At 35.1% G+C, this 16,035-nt stretch overlaps 1 protein-coding gene across 1 annotated transcript; it reads left to right on the top strand.

Annotated features, from left to right (window-relative positions):
* The first annotated feature begins 199 nt into the window (after positions 1-199).
* Positions 200-15,696, top strand: LOC138330002 (solute carrier family 45 member 3-like). Its single transcript, XM_069277334.1, has 3 exons — positions 200-314; positions 8,322-9,900; positions 12,150-15,696. Exons 2-3 carry the CDS (start codon positions 8,413-8,415, stop codon positions 12,447-12,449), a joined length of 1,788 nt encoding a protein of 595 aa, XP_069133435.1. The 5' UTR covers positions 200-314; positions 8,322-8,412; the 3' UTR covers positions 12,450-15,696.
* The last annotated feature ends 339 nt before the right edge of the window (positions 15,697-16,035 follow it).

A 16,035-nucleotide genomic window follows, 5' to 3' on the forward strand; every position in this document is an offset into this window, starting at 1 on the left:
TACCCACTTTACGCGAACTTCCTAAAGAAGTTGACATGTAGTTTCTTAGAACAGAATTGATGTAATAAAAATAAATAATGTCAAACATAAGTAAAATAGGATGCATGTTTTCATTGCATATCAGAAACAAATAGTTTAAGATAAGTTCTAAAGCAAAGTTGAAACAGTTTGGTTTAAAATTCAAATGTCCCTTTATGCTCGTGCTTCTTCGGTGATTAGTCCTACTTCCATATTGTTGCTATAATCAACTTCCGGTTAGGCCTACGTGGTAAGATGAACAAAACTGTCCGACTTTGGTTTGTTTAGGACAGCAGGTAAGACTTTAAGACTGCTTCAGCACGACACAGTATGACAAAATTAGATTCGCCCTGAAATCAAACTGTACTGCTCGCATTCTCAGATGAATATCAATTATGTCAGTCTAACTGTCTAATCTTACTGTAACGTTAAGCCTAATGAATGCCAAAATGTTGATGATCACCACATAACTGTAACGACTAACGTGACTGTTTGAAAATTAATAGCATAAACGTAGATTTTCCAGTTGGGAATTCCGTAATTAACTGATACAACAATTTTTGATTTTAAAAGAGTAAATTACTGTAGGCCTTGTACTGCCACACTTGGCAGGTAATGCCAGGTACAGTCATGGGACATAACTACTCGTCATTTTAATGACGTTGTTATAGTTTTTGTTCGGTGTAATGCCGGATTCGGCTCCGCGCTCTTTATGGAATAAACTAGAGACATCGTTTAACGTGTTCGTAACGTCACAATGACGTCACTTTACTCGGAGAGTTGACGTCATGATTGTTGGAAAACATTGGCCGCAAAAGCAAAGAGCTGAGTACTGAGCAGAAATAATTGATTGTCCAGGCGTCATTTCAAATGCCATGTAAATCAGAGTTAGCGCAATTATTCAACATCCCTAGGACAACAATTACTAGTATTTTGAAGAAATTTCTTGTACAGGAAACTGTTGAAAACAGGCCGAGAAGTGGGAGGAGGAAATTGTTTGGTGACAAAGTCCGCCGTTGTTCGTCTTATTAAATGTAACAGAAAAAGGACTTTAGATGAAATTACCAACGTATTTTATGAGGGCAAGGAAAAGAGATTTTATAGGAAGACTGTTATGAGAAAATTGCATGAGGAAGGATATCAATGTTCGAAAGGGAATGGTGGTGCCGGATGTGAACCAACAGAAGCGTGTTAGGTGGTGTAACACGAGAGGAGAAAATGTAGCGGCCAGACCGGGATTCGAACCCGGGACCCTCAGAATACTAGCCGAGTGCTCTACCAAGTGAGCTACCTGGTCACCGATGATCGACCCAGTCCAATCCCGCTACACTCCTCCCTCCTTTCTCGAAGTCTTCGCCCTCGAAGACATACGAGACCCTTCCAAACACCACCACCATGGGTTATTTAGTTGGGCGCCAATTTTGTAACAGGAGAGGAGAAAATGTAGCGGCCAGACCGGTATTCAAACCCGGGACCCTCAGAATACTAGCCGCGTGCTCTACCGACTGAGCTACCTGGTCACCGATGATCGACCCAGTCCAATCCCGCTACAGGTGGTAATGATGTCCATGTCACCTTGGACTGGTCCGGCCACTTTGTGCACATACCTCACATTCCACAGGACATGTACATTGACAGGTTCACATGTAAACAACACGCCACATACACAGAGACTTGACGCACACATACACAGTACATAATTGGTATATAACACTTAGGTTACATAAAGAACAAAAATCTTGGACAATTGACAATGAATGGAAAGAGATGATCTTTTTCTGACAAAACTCAAATTGTCATTGGTATCACAATCGTGTATACATTTGGAGAAAGGACTTCGAACTTAACAGTCCCCATCTTGTGTGTCCTCCGTCGCAACGCCAGGTGACTTTGATGGTATGGGGTTGCTTATGTTTCAATGGTGTGGGCACTTTGGTTGGTGTAAATGGTAACTTCAATGCTCAAAAATATATTTATATATATACTGGATAATAACTTTTGGCCGGTAATTGCTCAGCATTTTCCAAATAACAGCTACATATTTATGGATGACAATGCACCTGTACATCATGCCAGAATAGTCAATGCATTTAAATGTGATCGAAAGTATATGGCTAAAACTGAATCAAGACTTAAAATCTGTATCAAGAAACATTGAAACTCGCAATCAGCTACTTTGCGAAATTCTCTGACTATGGCAAAACATCCCTGTAGATTACGTAGTCATACCAAGGCTATATATATGTATGAGTAGATTCCAGCTAGTATAAAAGAAATGATACGTATGAAGGGAAACCCTTCTAAATATTAAGGTAAGTTTTTTACTTATAATGCTCTAAAACAGCTTTTGATGTTATGATAAGTCGCGTAAACAAAGCAACATCATTTTGAAAATAACGAATACTTATGTCCCATGACTGTAGTTTGAACTGTACTGTACTACTCACACAACATGACAGTCGACTGGTCAGACGTTTTTTCTTGTCCCCTGCAACACAAGTGGGGGACACATAGGTATCACATTGCCAGCATTGTCGTTGTCGCCTTCAGTGTCGTCGGCATTCGGAAAATGGTTTTCATGCAATCACTTAAGTATTTATTGTCCGATTTCAACAGAAATTGGTATATTACTTTATGTCAATCAGATCTCGGATGAGTACAATATTGGTTAAAATCCGTCAATATTCGCAAGAATTACGGGACTTTGAAATCGTCAAAACAGATAAATCCATGGTTTTCGCTCGATAAAATTAGTATTTATTGATTGATTTGAACCAAACTTGATGTATTGCTTTATATATCAATGAGATCTCCACATTTTTTGATACTGGTCAAAATCCGTTAATATTTACAAGTATGGTATAATTAGTATTATTTTAGAAATCTTAAATTACTATTTATTAAAATCTTCAAGACTTAATTACAGTATTTGAGACATACTCCTGTTGTGTCTCCAGGGCAAATTCTACTTGTCAGGGACGTAACAGTCTGCTGTATAGATGGGTTCCTTATTATTATATAATTTCATGTTGTACTAACATGAGTTACCTGTCATTTGTACACGTATGCAATAACTAACCAGAATATATATAAGGGCTGGGAGTGATATTCAGATATACAAACTAGAGGGACGGATAGCGGACTCACCCTGTGTCTGGTCCCATTTTGGGGCCAACCACAGCATTACTCTGTGATATATTGTAAGTTGAAATGTAAATATGCATCACAGAATGAAATAAAACGTCGACACAACATTGAAGTTCTTCGTCTTTCATCAACACAGCAACTATGTGAACGGATCACGTTATACAAGAGCTATGGGACTTTGAAATCATTAAAACAAACAATTTCTTGGTTTCCGTGCGATATTGGTCAAAATCCGTCAATATTTGCAAAAGTTACAGAACTTTAAATTATCAAAAAAGACAATTTCTTGATTACTGCTCAGTAATTTTTGTAATTATTATGCAATTTCAATCAAATTATGTATATTGCTTTCTATTAATAAGATCTCAGATGGATTTGATACTGGTCAAAATCCGTCAATATTTGCAAGAGTTACGGGACTTGATAATTTCACTTAGTTATTATCAATATTTTCAACTGTAAATAACTATTTTTGTGATGTTTAAACTTTTGTGCAGGTGACACATACACTTCCGTGAAATTCTTGTTGACGTTACTTTGTTAGACAAAACGTGATGTTTCAAAAGTAATGAGTATTTGAACAGTCAAAGATGTTAAACATGGACACTTGAGAGTGTCCTGGTCACTGAGGATCTACCCAGTCCGATCTCCCTACATTCATTCTTCCCTTTTCAAAGTCTTCGCCTATTATACTAGACCCTTATACCATCACCATGGGTATTTTAGTTGGGTGACAATTTTGTAACAGAAGAGGAGAAAATGAAGCTGTCAGACCGGGATATAAACCCAGGACCTCCAACCATTAGCCTAATGCTCTATCTACAGCTGAGCTACCTGGTCACCAATGATCGACCCAGTTCAATGTCACTACACTCTTCCATCTCTTTTCCAAAGTCTTCACCCTCAATGAAATATTAGACCCTTATATTACCACTGTGGGCATTTTAGTTGGGCACCAATTTGGTAACAGAAAAGAAGAAAATGTAGCAGCCAGACCGGAATTAGAACCTGGGACCTCCAAACACTAGCCAAATCCTCTACAACTGAGCTATCTGATCATTAATGATTGACCAAGTCCAATCCGGCTACAAAAGAAATGTAATACCTGGTTGCACTATAGAAATGCCCTATTGAAGGAATATCAAATATCATGTCTGCTCACACTTGGATGGGTATTGAAGAGATATAGAAATTTAATACCTGGACACACTTGGTTGGATATTGAAGGGATATAGAAATGTCATACCAGGACACACTTGGTTGAGTATTGAAGATATAGAAATGTCATACCTGGACACATTTGGTTGGATATTGATGGGGTATAGAAATGTCATACCTAGTCACACTTGGTTGGGAATTGAAGGGATATAGAAATGTCATACCTGGACACACTTGGTTGGGTATTGAAGGGATATAGAAATGTCATACCTGGACACACTTGGTTGGGTATTGAAAGGTTAAGATATGTCATACCTGGACACACTTGGTTGGGTATTGAAGGGATACAGATATGTCATTCCTTGACACACTTGGTTGGGTATTGAAGGGATATAGAAATGGAAAACCTGGACACACATATTAATGTTAGTCCTGTATTTTTGGGCTGTATATTCCTTTTAGATTTGAAGTCCTCCATCATCAGATGGTGGGCTATTCATATTGCCTTTTGTCCATGGTCCTCTATCCATCCCTCTTTCCATCTGTCCTTTCATTTGTTTGTTAACAATTCTTGTTACTACTATTTCTGAGAAAGTATTAAAGGGATCTTTCTTGAATTTCATATGTAGGTTCCCCTAGGGCCTTCTATATATATGGGTTTGCATATTTTGAAACCAATCTGTCTACATATAAGATGCCCATCAATCAGGCAGCTATATTTGATTTTGATAGTTGAAACTCGAAAAGCAGAGAAAAAATCCCATTTCCCACTGTCAGACATATACATAGATCATTCTTTGGTGGGCGCCATGATCCCTTTGTGATCTCTTGCTATGTTAGTCCTGTATATTAGACAAATGTGTCAGGCCTGTGTATATAAATACTGTTTTGTTAAATATACTGGGTTATATGTTAAAATTATGTTATCATAGACTGTTGTGTGTATATTTTAGGCAATATATTGTATACCTGTAAACAGGTTACCTATCTCATGTAAACTCCTTTCATACCGTTGTAGACTGTAGTCGACAGGATTTTATTGACCTCTTCCCCATTTGATAATGACTTTGCAACTAATCTCATATTATGTTTAAATTTTTAATGGAGTGATATATACTATAAAAAGTAGTGTAAGTTCAAAATTTTTTTTAAAAATGTCTGGGGGCGAGACTAATAACATCTTTTGGGACAGAATCCGTAAATATAGCAATTCTACACAAATTGTCAATAAAGATATCACTTTTGATCCATGTCCATCTGTCAGGCCAATGTCATTTATATAATGAATGATTATTCTTTCAGAGTGATATTTCAAATGTAATTCATTCAGCAAAGTTCCCTACTATTCAATTTTTGATAGTCACCCCCTTGACCCCAGCCATATGTCCAGCTAATGGGGGGTAGCTAGGGGCCTTGCCCAGGAATTGTATTTCTCTGACTTATACAACATATTTTTTATCCTCGAAAAATAACGTTTTTACCAAATCTATTTGTAATCCATTTAAAAGATGGGTTTCTGCATATAAATATTTTTTTTTTTAACCACGAAACCGAAAAATGTATTACTATGTGCATTTTATGTGGCTTTATTAGAGGAAAATCAGTAAAAATGGTATCAGACACTGCAGTATTACTCCACAGTTATTAGTTTTCTCAATCGGATCGAAACAAATTAACTGGATTATCGGCATGGCATGGACATTTCATTAGGAATCTCATGTGATAATTTCTGTCCAGTCGGATATCAATAAGAGAAAATAGGGTCACCAGGGTCAGAGGTAATGTTGACAGGTGTTATAGGAGAGGTAATAACTTTTACATACGTTGTTAGTTTCACGTCGATAATCCTCAAATGATTCTATGATCCTGAAGATGTCACGTTTCGTCAAAGTTGGTATAGAAATCTACATTTAGGTTCAGGAAGAGAAGAGTTTTGAATGAAATCCTTTTACATATGACAAACTGCATATGATGGCTATATATAGGTACATGTAATTCTAATTCTTCCTCAGGTCAAAAGACCTAAAACCTCTATGACTTTAGATATTATTAGCACAAACTACAAAACTGTGTCTATTATGTCTGTTACACCTGTACTGTCTCAAGCTTGGTTTCATAATTTGCTTATGAATAAATACAGTATTGCTTGATTATCAGAAGCCTGTTGAATTAATTCCAGGTAATTGTGTGTTAATTGTCTGGGTTACACTTAGATTTACATAGCTGTTTAATTTAATTGCCATTAGGAATGCGTGTATGATTTTTGTCAGTTTTATTAACTGAACGAGGTGAGAGTCGGACGACACTGTCTCAGTGACGGGGCTGTCTTAATGTACAAATGTCTACGTACTCACGATTTGTGGACGGATCTTCACTGAATTATACAAAGAACAGGTATATAACTCTATGGTGTTTATCTGCATTTAATGCTATATTTGTATGAATACTTCATGGACTGCAGACTGTGCATTAAATCTCGGATTAAAACTTTGACTTCAGAAATGGCTGTCTAGATATTTGATTCGGATAACACACAATGAAGTGTTCCATATCTTTTCAGCTGATATGACTAATACATTATAACGGTAGAAATAAGTGTTTTAGGGAAATAATTATATACAGTAAGCTCAAAATTATTTTTAAAAAGGTATTATGTATTCAATGGATATGGAAGTGTAAACTTGTATAGTGTTTATACATCTTGATACAAACTTTTTCTAACTGTCATGACTGTTCCAGACAGATGTTTGAACTTGATCATTTTAAATTGGAAATGAAAAAAAAAATATGATTTATAAAATTTCTTTTATTCAGCATACACTTTATCCATCAACATATGTTAAACAATGTATATGATACATTTCATGTACATATGTATGGCTGTTAAGACATTGTCATCAATCTTAATATAATTTGTGCATGCATGTATTATAATTGCCCTTGTACATATTGTGCCTCTTATGCTAAATATTTCATTTTTAATTAATCTATTTTAGATGTATTTGTCTGTTTGTTAATTTTCTTACTTTGTCTATCTATTCTGTAATTGGAGCCGATAGTGTCTCTTGATTTGACAAGAGATAGTAAATGAGTCACATCGATTTGAAAATCGATAGTAAATGAGTCGTATATTGCATAAACACTGATGACAATCATAAACAAGTATTCATATATCTCTAATATTGGGGCTTGTAGAAGTGTAACAGCTGTAAAAATCCTTGACAGTATGTGTTATGATCAATGACTTGATTATCAACTAATGACTGTCCCACTGTAAATGACTTGTTTGTGATTTTAATCTGATTCAATTAAAAATGGGTTCCTGCATATTTGCAGAGTTAAGTTTTCATAATCTGTGAAAAAAAATCTTATTTATTTTCATATTTTTCATGGGTTTTATAAGCCATGAGCTTTCTAAGAAAACCTGCATGTGTGACCACCTAGAGTTTTAAGATCACCTACTCAATAACTTAATAATACCACTTTCCAAGGATCTCAAATGACCAATTTTTACACAATTCATCCTATGTGTAAAGACAACCAGGCTATTAAAAGAAGATTGTTCGCCTTTTCCCCTGCTCCCTGGGTGGTCTTTATAGACAGGTTTGACTGAAGGACCAAATTTGATATAATGAATTAAGTTATATCTCTTTCTCAGAAGTTTTTCAAACCCATAAAAAAATTCATAGTAATGATTATTCATAATGTAAGTTACTTTAAACATTTTGTAAATTTATTATGCAAAGCTCATATATTTAAACAGTCCCTAAAATTAACAGTATCTATGAAATTTGCTTAGTATTCATCATCATTTTGATTACATTGACATGCTTATAGACAGAGAAAATTGAGCACAAATACGTGTATGTGGTAACTTATCTTCAAAGTAGAACAATACTTCATGATCATTAAATAAATAAGTGTTATGGATTACATTTTTCTTACTTTGTTTTCAATGAAAAGTATTTATTTATTTTCCTTTTGTTATGTATTTTCAGATCTCAACCAGTACACAATGTTGAGGCTGGAATCAATTCAAAACCAGAAGATGGAGGTTATCCCCCTTGCTTGAAAATCCAAAATAGCAACATGAGTAGCCTGACCATGGATGAAGGAAGCGAGGAGCCTCCAGCCTCTCATTCAAACAAGAAGGCCTTGACCTTGTCACAGATAGTTCTGTTGAATGCGGTGGTGTGTGGGGTGGAGGTGTGTGCCTGCTCAGGCTTCACCTACATTCCACCAATGCTACTGAAGGCTGGTTACACAGAGGAGAATATGAGTATTATATTGGGGATGGGGCCTCTCTTAGGATTTTGCTTCGTGCCTATCATCGGACGTGCCAGCGACCGCTGTCGGAGCCAATATGGCCGACGGCGGCCTTTCATCCTTTTCCTGTCCATCTTGATAATATGTTCACTGTTAATGATTCCCTATGGAAACTTTCTGAGCACTGCCTTTCTAGGGTATACAGAGTTGAGCAAATCTGTGGCCTTGATTATACTTACACTGAGTGTGATCCTGTTGGACTTCACCAGTCAGGCTTGTCTCACTCCCTGTGAGGCTTTGCTCTCCGATGCATCAAAGGGGACCATCCAAAAAGACAGAGTGTTCATGGTTTACTCACAAATGGTCAGTTTAGGCGGGTTTCTTGGGTATCTCATCACGGCCATTGATTGGAGCAACACCTTCATTGGCAGTTATTTTGGGACACAGGAACGATCCGTCTTTACGTTACTGGTGATAATATTTTTGTTTCTTCTGACGGCGACATTATTGGTAGCCCAGGAGCAGCCATTAGCAGTGGCCGAGGAATTAGAGACAGAAAATCTCATCACACCAGAAGAAAAGGGAAATGTGTCTATACCAGTAGGTAACAGTGGTGCTTTGGAATCTGGCTATGAATCAAGTGGCTCCGACGATGGCCAACAAAGTCCAATGTCTTATTCTATTGGCAGGACATCAAGAAGTCGTAAGGTTCCTAAAAAGAAAATGACTTGGTTATTGAGTCCTTTAAGAGGTTTTACTGTGATAATAAGTCCATTATTTTTAGTGCGTCATTTGAGAATTTTTACATATTTATATAATTTAATGAGATTTTTATGGTTAAATATATACGACAGACTGCCAGAATCTCTACGCAGATTATTTGATGTTCCGATAGTGCTTCAAAAATTAGCAATGGCAAACTTTTGCAGCTGGACAGCCGTAATGGGCTTTAATTTATTTTTCACAGACTTTGTCGGCCAAGCTGTTTATCAGGGCAATCCAAATGCCCCTGAAAATTCATATCTACGTAACCGCTACGATGAAGGTGTTCGTATGGGAAGCTGGGGACTTTTATTCCACTGTATCACCTCGACTAGCTATGCATTTTTCATCGAAAGCCTCGTCGAGAAATACGGTACCCGACGGACTTACTTAAGTGGGATGTGTATATTCTCGTTATCCATGTTAGGAATGGTACTGTATAAACATATCATTTTTGTGAACCTGATGGCATCACTGACGGGATTCGCCTACGCAACACTAACAACTATTCCATTCATACTTATCACAAAGTACCATACGAACAAAGAGGTATGTCTGTTAGTAACTATACACTATCTTCCATATGAGTGACCATACACTCTATTTCCATACTGTACCAACTACATTTGTACCACACTACCGTATCCAATCAATAAGCACCCCTTTTACTTTATTTTGACTCTTCTATAAAAACAGGACGTACATTATTTGTGGTTAACTTTGTTCAATAATTTTGCTAAAGTTTATTAGCTTACCTGGCAGAAGGGCAAATAAGCTTATACCTGATATGCTGTAGGTCTGGCATCGTCCTTTTAAACAATGTCTTCTCCAAAAGTAAGGGGCTTAGGGACCAGATAATGGGCCTATCACATGTTTGACATTAAAGTTTGTTCAAAGGAATCACCTTGACCTTCATTGAAAGTCACAGGGGTCAATAAGCCTTAAACCTATATACAACTTCTTGTCAATAAATAAGAGGCATATAAAGACACAATAATGGACCCATAATATGGTTGAATGAAGGGCTACTTATTTGTTCAAATGATTGACCTTGACCTTTATTCAAGGTGACAAGTGTTAAATAGGCTGCTAATTTTATTAAACATTCCCTTATGTAAGAGGCCTACAGACCTGATATTAACCTGTAACATCCTCAAATGAAGGGCTACCAATTGCAGTTTGTGTTACAAAAATCTGGTAGAATTTATTCAATCCTGTAGAGCTAATAAAGTGAATAGTCGGGCAAAGAAAACCAGTCTAAATGCGTTCATTGGCCTTCCAAAAGTTCTCGCATATTAATACGACGGTCAAGTTCTGCTTAGTTTCCCAATTCTGACAATTAAAGTAAAGAAAAGTTGAAAGCATTGAAAGCGAGGCTGCGTGGAAATGTAACCACGGACATAGTGAGCCGGGAGGACGTTTTAGAATTCCCATACTTTGAATTGATTTCTTCGTACGCAGACAGATTTTGACGAGAGATTTTATTTTTCCATTTCATATGAAATTATACTGGATACATTCACACCATTTTTACCGACTTTAGCCATCCTTGCCCGACTGTTCACTTTAAATATATTAGCCAAAAAGCTTCTATTCTGTCGTTGCATATTGCGGGGTTAGCTTCCATGCAGGTAGGTGTCGATTGTTACCTCACTATTTTGTGAGTGCAATTCATGTCATTTTCCCTGAAAAGTATGACGTTACGCTCAAAAGCATATGACGTCACAATCAATGCCTACCCGCAAGTGTAATATGCAAATTCGGAATAATATTAACTGAAAATTTTCAGTTCGCAAGTCAGCAATTTAAGCCCATTGAGATAGCGCCCTTGTAATTTCATTATTAAATTCAATTCCAGTAAATGTCTCCTCAATTTCCAGGTAACTTTTATTCCCCTGCGTATTGGGTCAATTACAGTACATGTATATCAGTAAACATATCCTAGCCGTGAAAATTTAAGCCAATCACAGAAAGGACTTAAATATAGCAGGAAAGTTTCTGTCGCAATGTTTGGTGTATATAAATCTATATTACAAGAATTAAGGTGTATTTGTCGCAAAAAATAATAACACTTCGAAATCCTTAAACTGAAACATGCATATCGTGAAATTAATCACCCACAAATGTATCAATGTTTTGTCTCTCAGGATCTCGTACATGTAAAACCACAGGGACCTGGCATGAAAATTTTTAACCAATAGTATACACATAGTATCAAGGTCTACCTAGCATATTTTTCTTAATTTCCCGATTCATCAAGCCATAACTTCGTCAATACTTAATTTTGTTCATCAAGCACTCAATGGAAAGATAATTATTTCTCTTTTAAGTAAGATATTCGTCAATGTTGTATAGAACCCATTTATTAAAATAATCACAGTTTAAAAAATATAGGTCCGTTTTTCTCTACTGTCAAGTTCATACCCTTGATACTATAATATATACATATGGATATTGATAGTTTAAAAAAAGTTGTGCCAGGTCCCTGTGTGTAAAACTGGAGAGTATGAGTTATACCAGTATAAATTTAATGCCATTTGGGTGGTCAGGTGGTGTATCAGTTAAGCCACTGGCCTTTTACCAGAGTTGGATCCCTAGGGTCATCTGCCCAATCAAGTGGGTTTTCTTTAGACAATCCAGTTTCATCCAACTCTAAGAGTCCTCACGCTCTTACATCTGGGTCCTCAAAAGGGATTTGTATAAGGTATATAAAATCATGTACATGTATTACTTGTTTTGCAATCAATGGCAGATCATTAAAGTTGATAATTATTTATATAATGTTATTGTGATTTCAGATTTTCTTTGCTGACATTCGAAGTTCGACTGGCGTATCGGGAAACCAACTGATGACTACGCGTGGAATAGCAACAGATATGGGAACGCTGGACAGTGCCTATTTCCTGTCCCAGGTTGTGTTGTCTGCAGTAATGGGCTACATCGTCCATATGACTGGCACAGTGACATCCTACATGCTGACAGCGGGAGCCATGGGCTTGATCAGTTGTTTTTTAATTCTAGGTATAGTGACCAACAAGCAAGATATGCAGCAACATATTTATCGGCCCCGTGACCGTAAACGTGCCATCAACTTATAATGGAACTGTAGACCAAAGAAAATGGGAAAATGCTTTATTAGACTCTGGGTGATATGGGTATTAGTACTTAAATACTTTTAATATAAAAAGAGACAGTTGTTCACAAACCAAACAATATTGTACCTTTAAGAAAAATGGTTAAAAATACTGTAAAGATGGTTATTTTCATATTAATGGTATTTTTAGGATCTCAGGACCTGATGATGAAGTTGTGAAAATTTGATCTGTAAAAATATTGAGCAGTAATAAATTGGTTGAATCATAATACACTCTATACGATTATATCCAGAAATTTTTAGAACTGCTTAAGTTTAACTTGCTTTTTTTCAGTCTAAATCGTGAAAATGACCTATTGAACAGTATTGAAATATTCATACAAATGCGTACTAAGTTACTACCTAGCTTTATTTAATACTATTGATACTATATTTAGAAAAAGAGGTTCACTGGGCCTTCAGATAGCTTCCTTTAAAATGTCATTACTAGTAGTCCCCTAAACCTGCCTATTTTATTAGGTTTTTTTTAGCCTATTATGAAAAATAAAATAAAAAAGCCTAATAATATAGGTAGGTTTTGTGGATAACATTACTTGTACATGAATTAATGATTTACAACATTGGCATCTATTTCCCCAAGGGGATCGTGTGCTTCCAATCCCAGTAGTTTCAAAGCACTTTTTTTTTTATAAAATCTGTTTCCATAGTGATTGCAAACTTTGTGTTCGTTAAATATTAATCAAAAATAGTAGTTGTCCTACAATTTTAATATATACTTGGTTAAACTGGTGAAAGGTGCTGGCATTTTTTGGCCTCTTAATTCTTTTACTGTGTGATTTATTTACATACAATGTATTTTTGTTGAGTTTTACCCTAGTAGTACGCCACACACTGTATCAAACAAACAATGTGAACACAACAACTAATATTTTTGTGTTTATTTTTATTTTTCTTATCTTTTGTTCAATTTTTTGCTTATCTTTAATTCAACTTTTCTTGAGTTTTATGTTAAATGATTATGCAATAACTAAGATTGATGATGTATATCATTGTTATGTTTATGTAAACATTCCCAAATTTTATCGTTCGATTTTCCATGTGATGTGTAACTTGTTTGTTAAGACTTGTAGAACAAAACTCAATTGTTATTGAAGTCAGGTGATCAATAGACTGCTTAAGGATGTAATTTGCACCTCTGAAAAGTCAAAAGTTTCCTATATTAAACTTTTTTCCCCTTTTCATGTTTATACAATTGATTAAAATGGAATTTAAAAAAAAAAAAAAAAAAAAAAAGTTTAAAAGACTATTGACGAAAGATATAATTTTATGGGTATTTTGCCATTTTGGCCATATACATGATAAATATTAGATCCATATTTTCTAAGGTTGTCGTATTAATGAATGTTTGAAAATTTATTGTACAATGTCATCTTTAGAAATATATAGCAGTTATAATTATAAAACTTTGTTTTTTCCTCCAAATACTGTACTTACCCCTGCTATACCATAATCTTGAGTTAAAAAATACACTGATGACTTTTTTTGTTCTGTTTTTCAAACTTTTATCTTTAAACAGACTGATTATCATTCTTTTAAAATCACACTTTTTTTTTAAAGATCATTAGATTAATCAAATCATTTTATTGCTTTTATTCTTGGAGTAATGGAGATAGAATAAGCTCAATACTAACAAAAAGTTATTTGTTAAATGCTGAAGATATATTTACAACACTCAATGGGTAATTAAATATCAGAAACCTGTACATGGTACGTAGAGATTAGAAACTCCTTCATTGTCTTTTCTGATATGGCAGAGGGACCTCTGGTTTACGGGCATTTTTTTCTTGGAAAACTATATATAACTACTTTTAAGTACGGTGCATTAATTTTCCATGTACCCAGAAACGATATTGTGATGGTACTTTAAACTCTTCAATTCATTTACATTAATTCAACATGTTATTTTTCAATTTGCATAGTACAGGATTAGTTCCCTTTGCGGGAAGGCATCCATTGTGACATCATTACTTTGTGGGTGCATTTCAGGTCGTTTTCTCCCAATATGACATTACGCTCACAAACACATAAGGTCACAATCAATACCCACAAGGACAGATAACTCTGTAATATATATGCAAATACAGAATAAACTGTTAAGGGAGGTCTTATATATTAAGCGCAAATAGTGGTTCATGTATATACAACCTCCAAAAATAAAGTTTCCAGTCACTCTTATATATTTCTACCTGAATTAAGGCTTCACTTGAATTGGTCCATTACTGATCCTGTAGCATTTTGAAATAACTTCAGTTTTAATGATCAAATTGATTGGATGTTTTTGTATATTTTATGACAATATTCATAGCCTTCTGATCAATTTATTTAACTGAATATTGGTTAGATGAAGAATCAATACTCAGCGCACACAAGTCTTTAATAAGCTTCCTATTTTTGTGCCAGTCTTATTTAAGTCTATATAATGTATTTTGAAAAAAGTATTTCTGCATTATTTGCCATAAAGTTACCCATGGCTTTGGATGTATAAACAAATAAAGAAGGATCTCGGTTGTACAATGTAAATACATAGCCAAATCCTTCTTTATTTCGAAGTTTGACAACCAATATAGATACATTATGTTCTTTCTTGTTTTTATGTTAAAGATGCTACACCGCTGACAAATATCATTTTTACTCTATCAAAAACAGGAGAAAACGAATTAGTATTTCTGCTTCTTTCAATGTGATTAATGGTCTCATACAGTACACTTTTCATGTTTACAATTTCCCAAGTTAATACTGTCATAGAAGTCATTGATAAGTTTATACCTAAAGAATAATGTCTTTGTTAGTAACAATTGTGATTATATGACAGTTATAGCTACTAGATTACTGCCTATCTTACATAGAAATGTTTCTGATTCCATTTTTGCTGTAGCAATTTAACCTCTTTTTTAGTATCATACAACAGGCATTTTTAATATAGAGATTACCCCTGTGTTGTGGAGCTTATTTATGTTCTAATCTGCAATATTTATTGGCAAGATGTGTATTATTAAAATCAATTAAAATTACATAATTGGACCGATCATTCCATGTGAATTATTTCCAATAATAATTAAAATTTAAACAATAAACATACCAGTATATGCAAATGTTTGAATGCAAGATTCTTTATGAGGATGTTAAATAGAACATAAAAAAATCTGTATATTGAGAACAATCATGTGAATAAAATGCCAAAATGATATATATTATTGAGTTCTTTTCTTATTTGTTATATTTTGCAAATGGGTCATGAATTAAGAATAATGCTTTTTCAAGAAATCATGCTTTTGTGGTCAACATTTTTCAGTATGTGTGTGAGTGTAAGAGTTTTCTCCCCTTATGCTTCAATTACAGTCGGGTACACCTGGTCTACCTGGTACTTATTACAGGCCCAATGATAGATTCCAATCTCTTATGATGAAATCATCACGCATAAGATATTCATCATTCAGTTTGGTTATATGTAGTCCCTAACCATGTTAATGTATACCATTTCCCAGATGCCGTGTCTAGTTGGAAGTTGAGCGAGTCTTATACAAAATTTT

The sequence above is a fragment of the Argopecten irradians genome, chromosome 8, assembly GCF_041381155.1.
Source record: "Argopecten irradians isolate NY chromosome 8, Ai_NY, whole genome shotgun sequence".
Taxonomy (NCBI): Eukaryota; Metazoa; Mollusca; class Bivalvia; order Pectinida; family Pectinidae; genus Argopecten; species Argopecten irradians.

Excerpts from the sequence above, each read along its gene's own strand:
- LOC138330002 (XM_069277334.1), top strand. The coding sequence starts at position 8,413 with ATGAGTAGCCTGACCATGGATGAAGGAAGCGAGGAGCCTCCAGCCTCT. Across the intron at positions 9,901-12,149 it reads AGTACCATACGAACAAAGAG|ATTTTCTTTGCTGACATTCG; the intron begins GTATGTCTGTTA and ends TTGTGATTTCAG.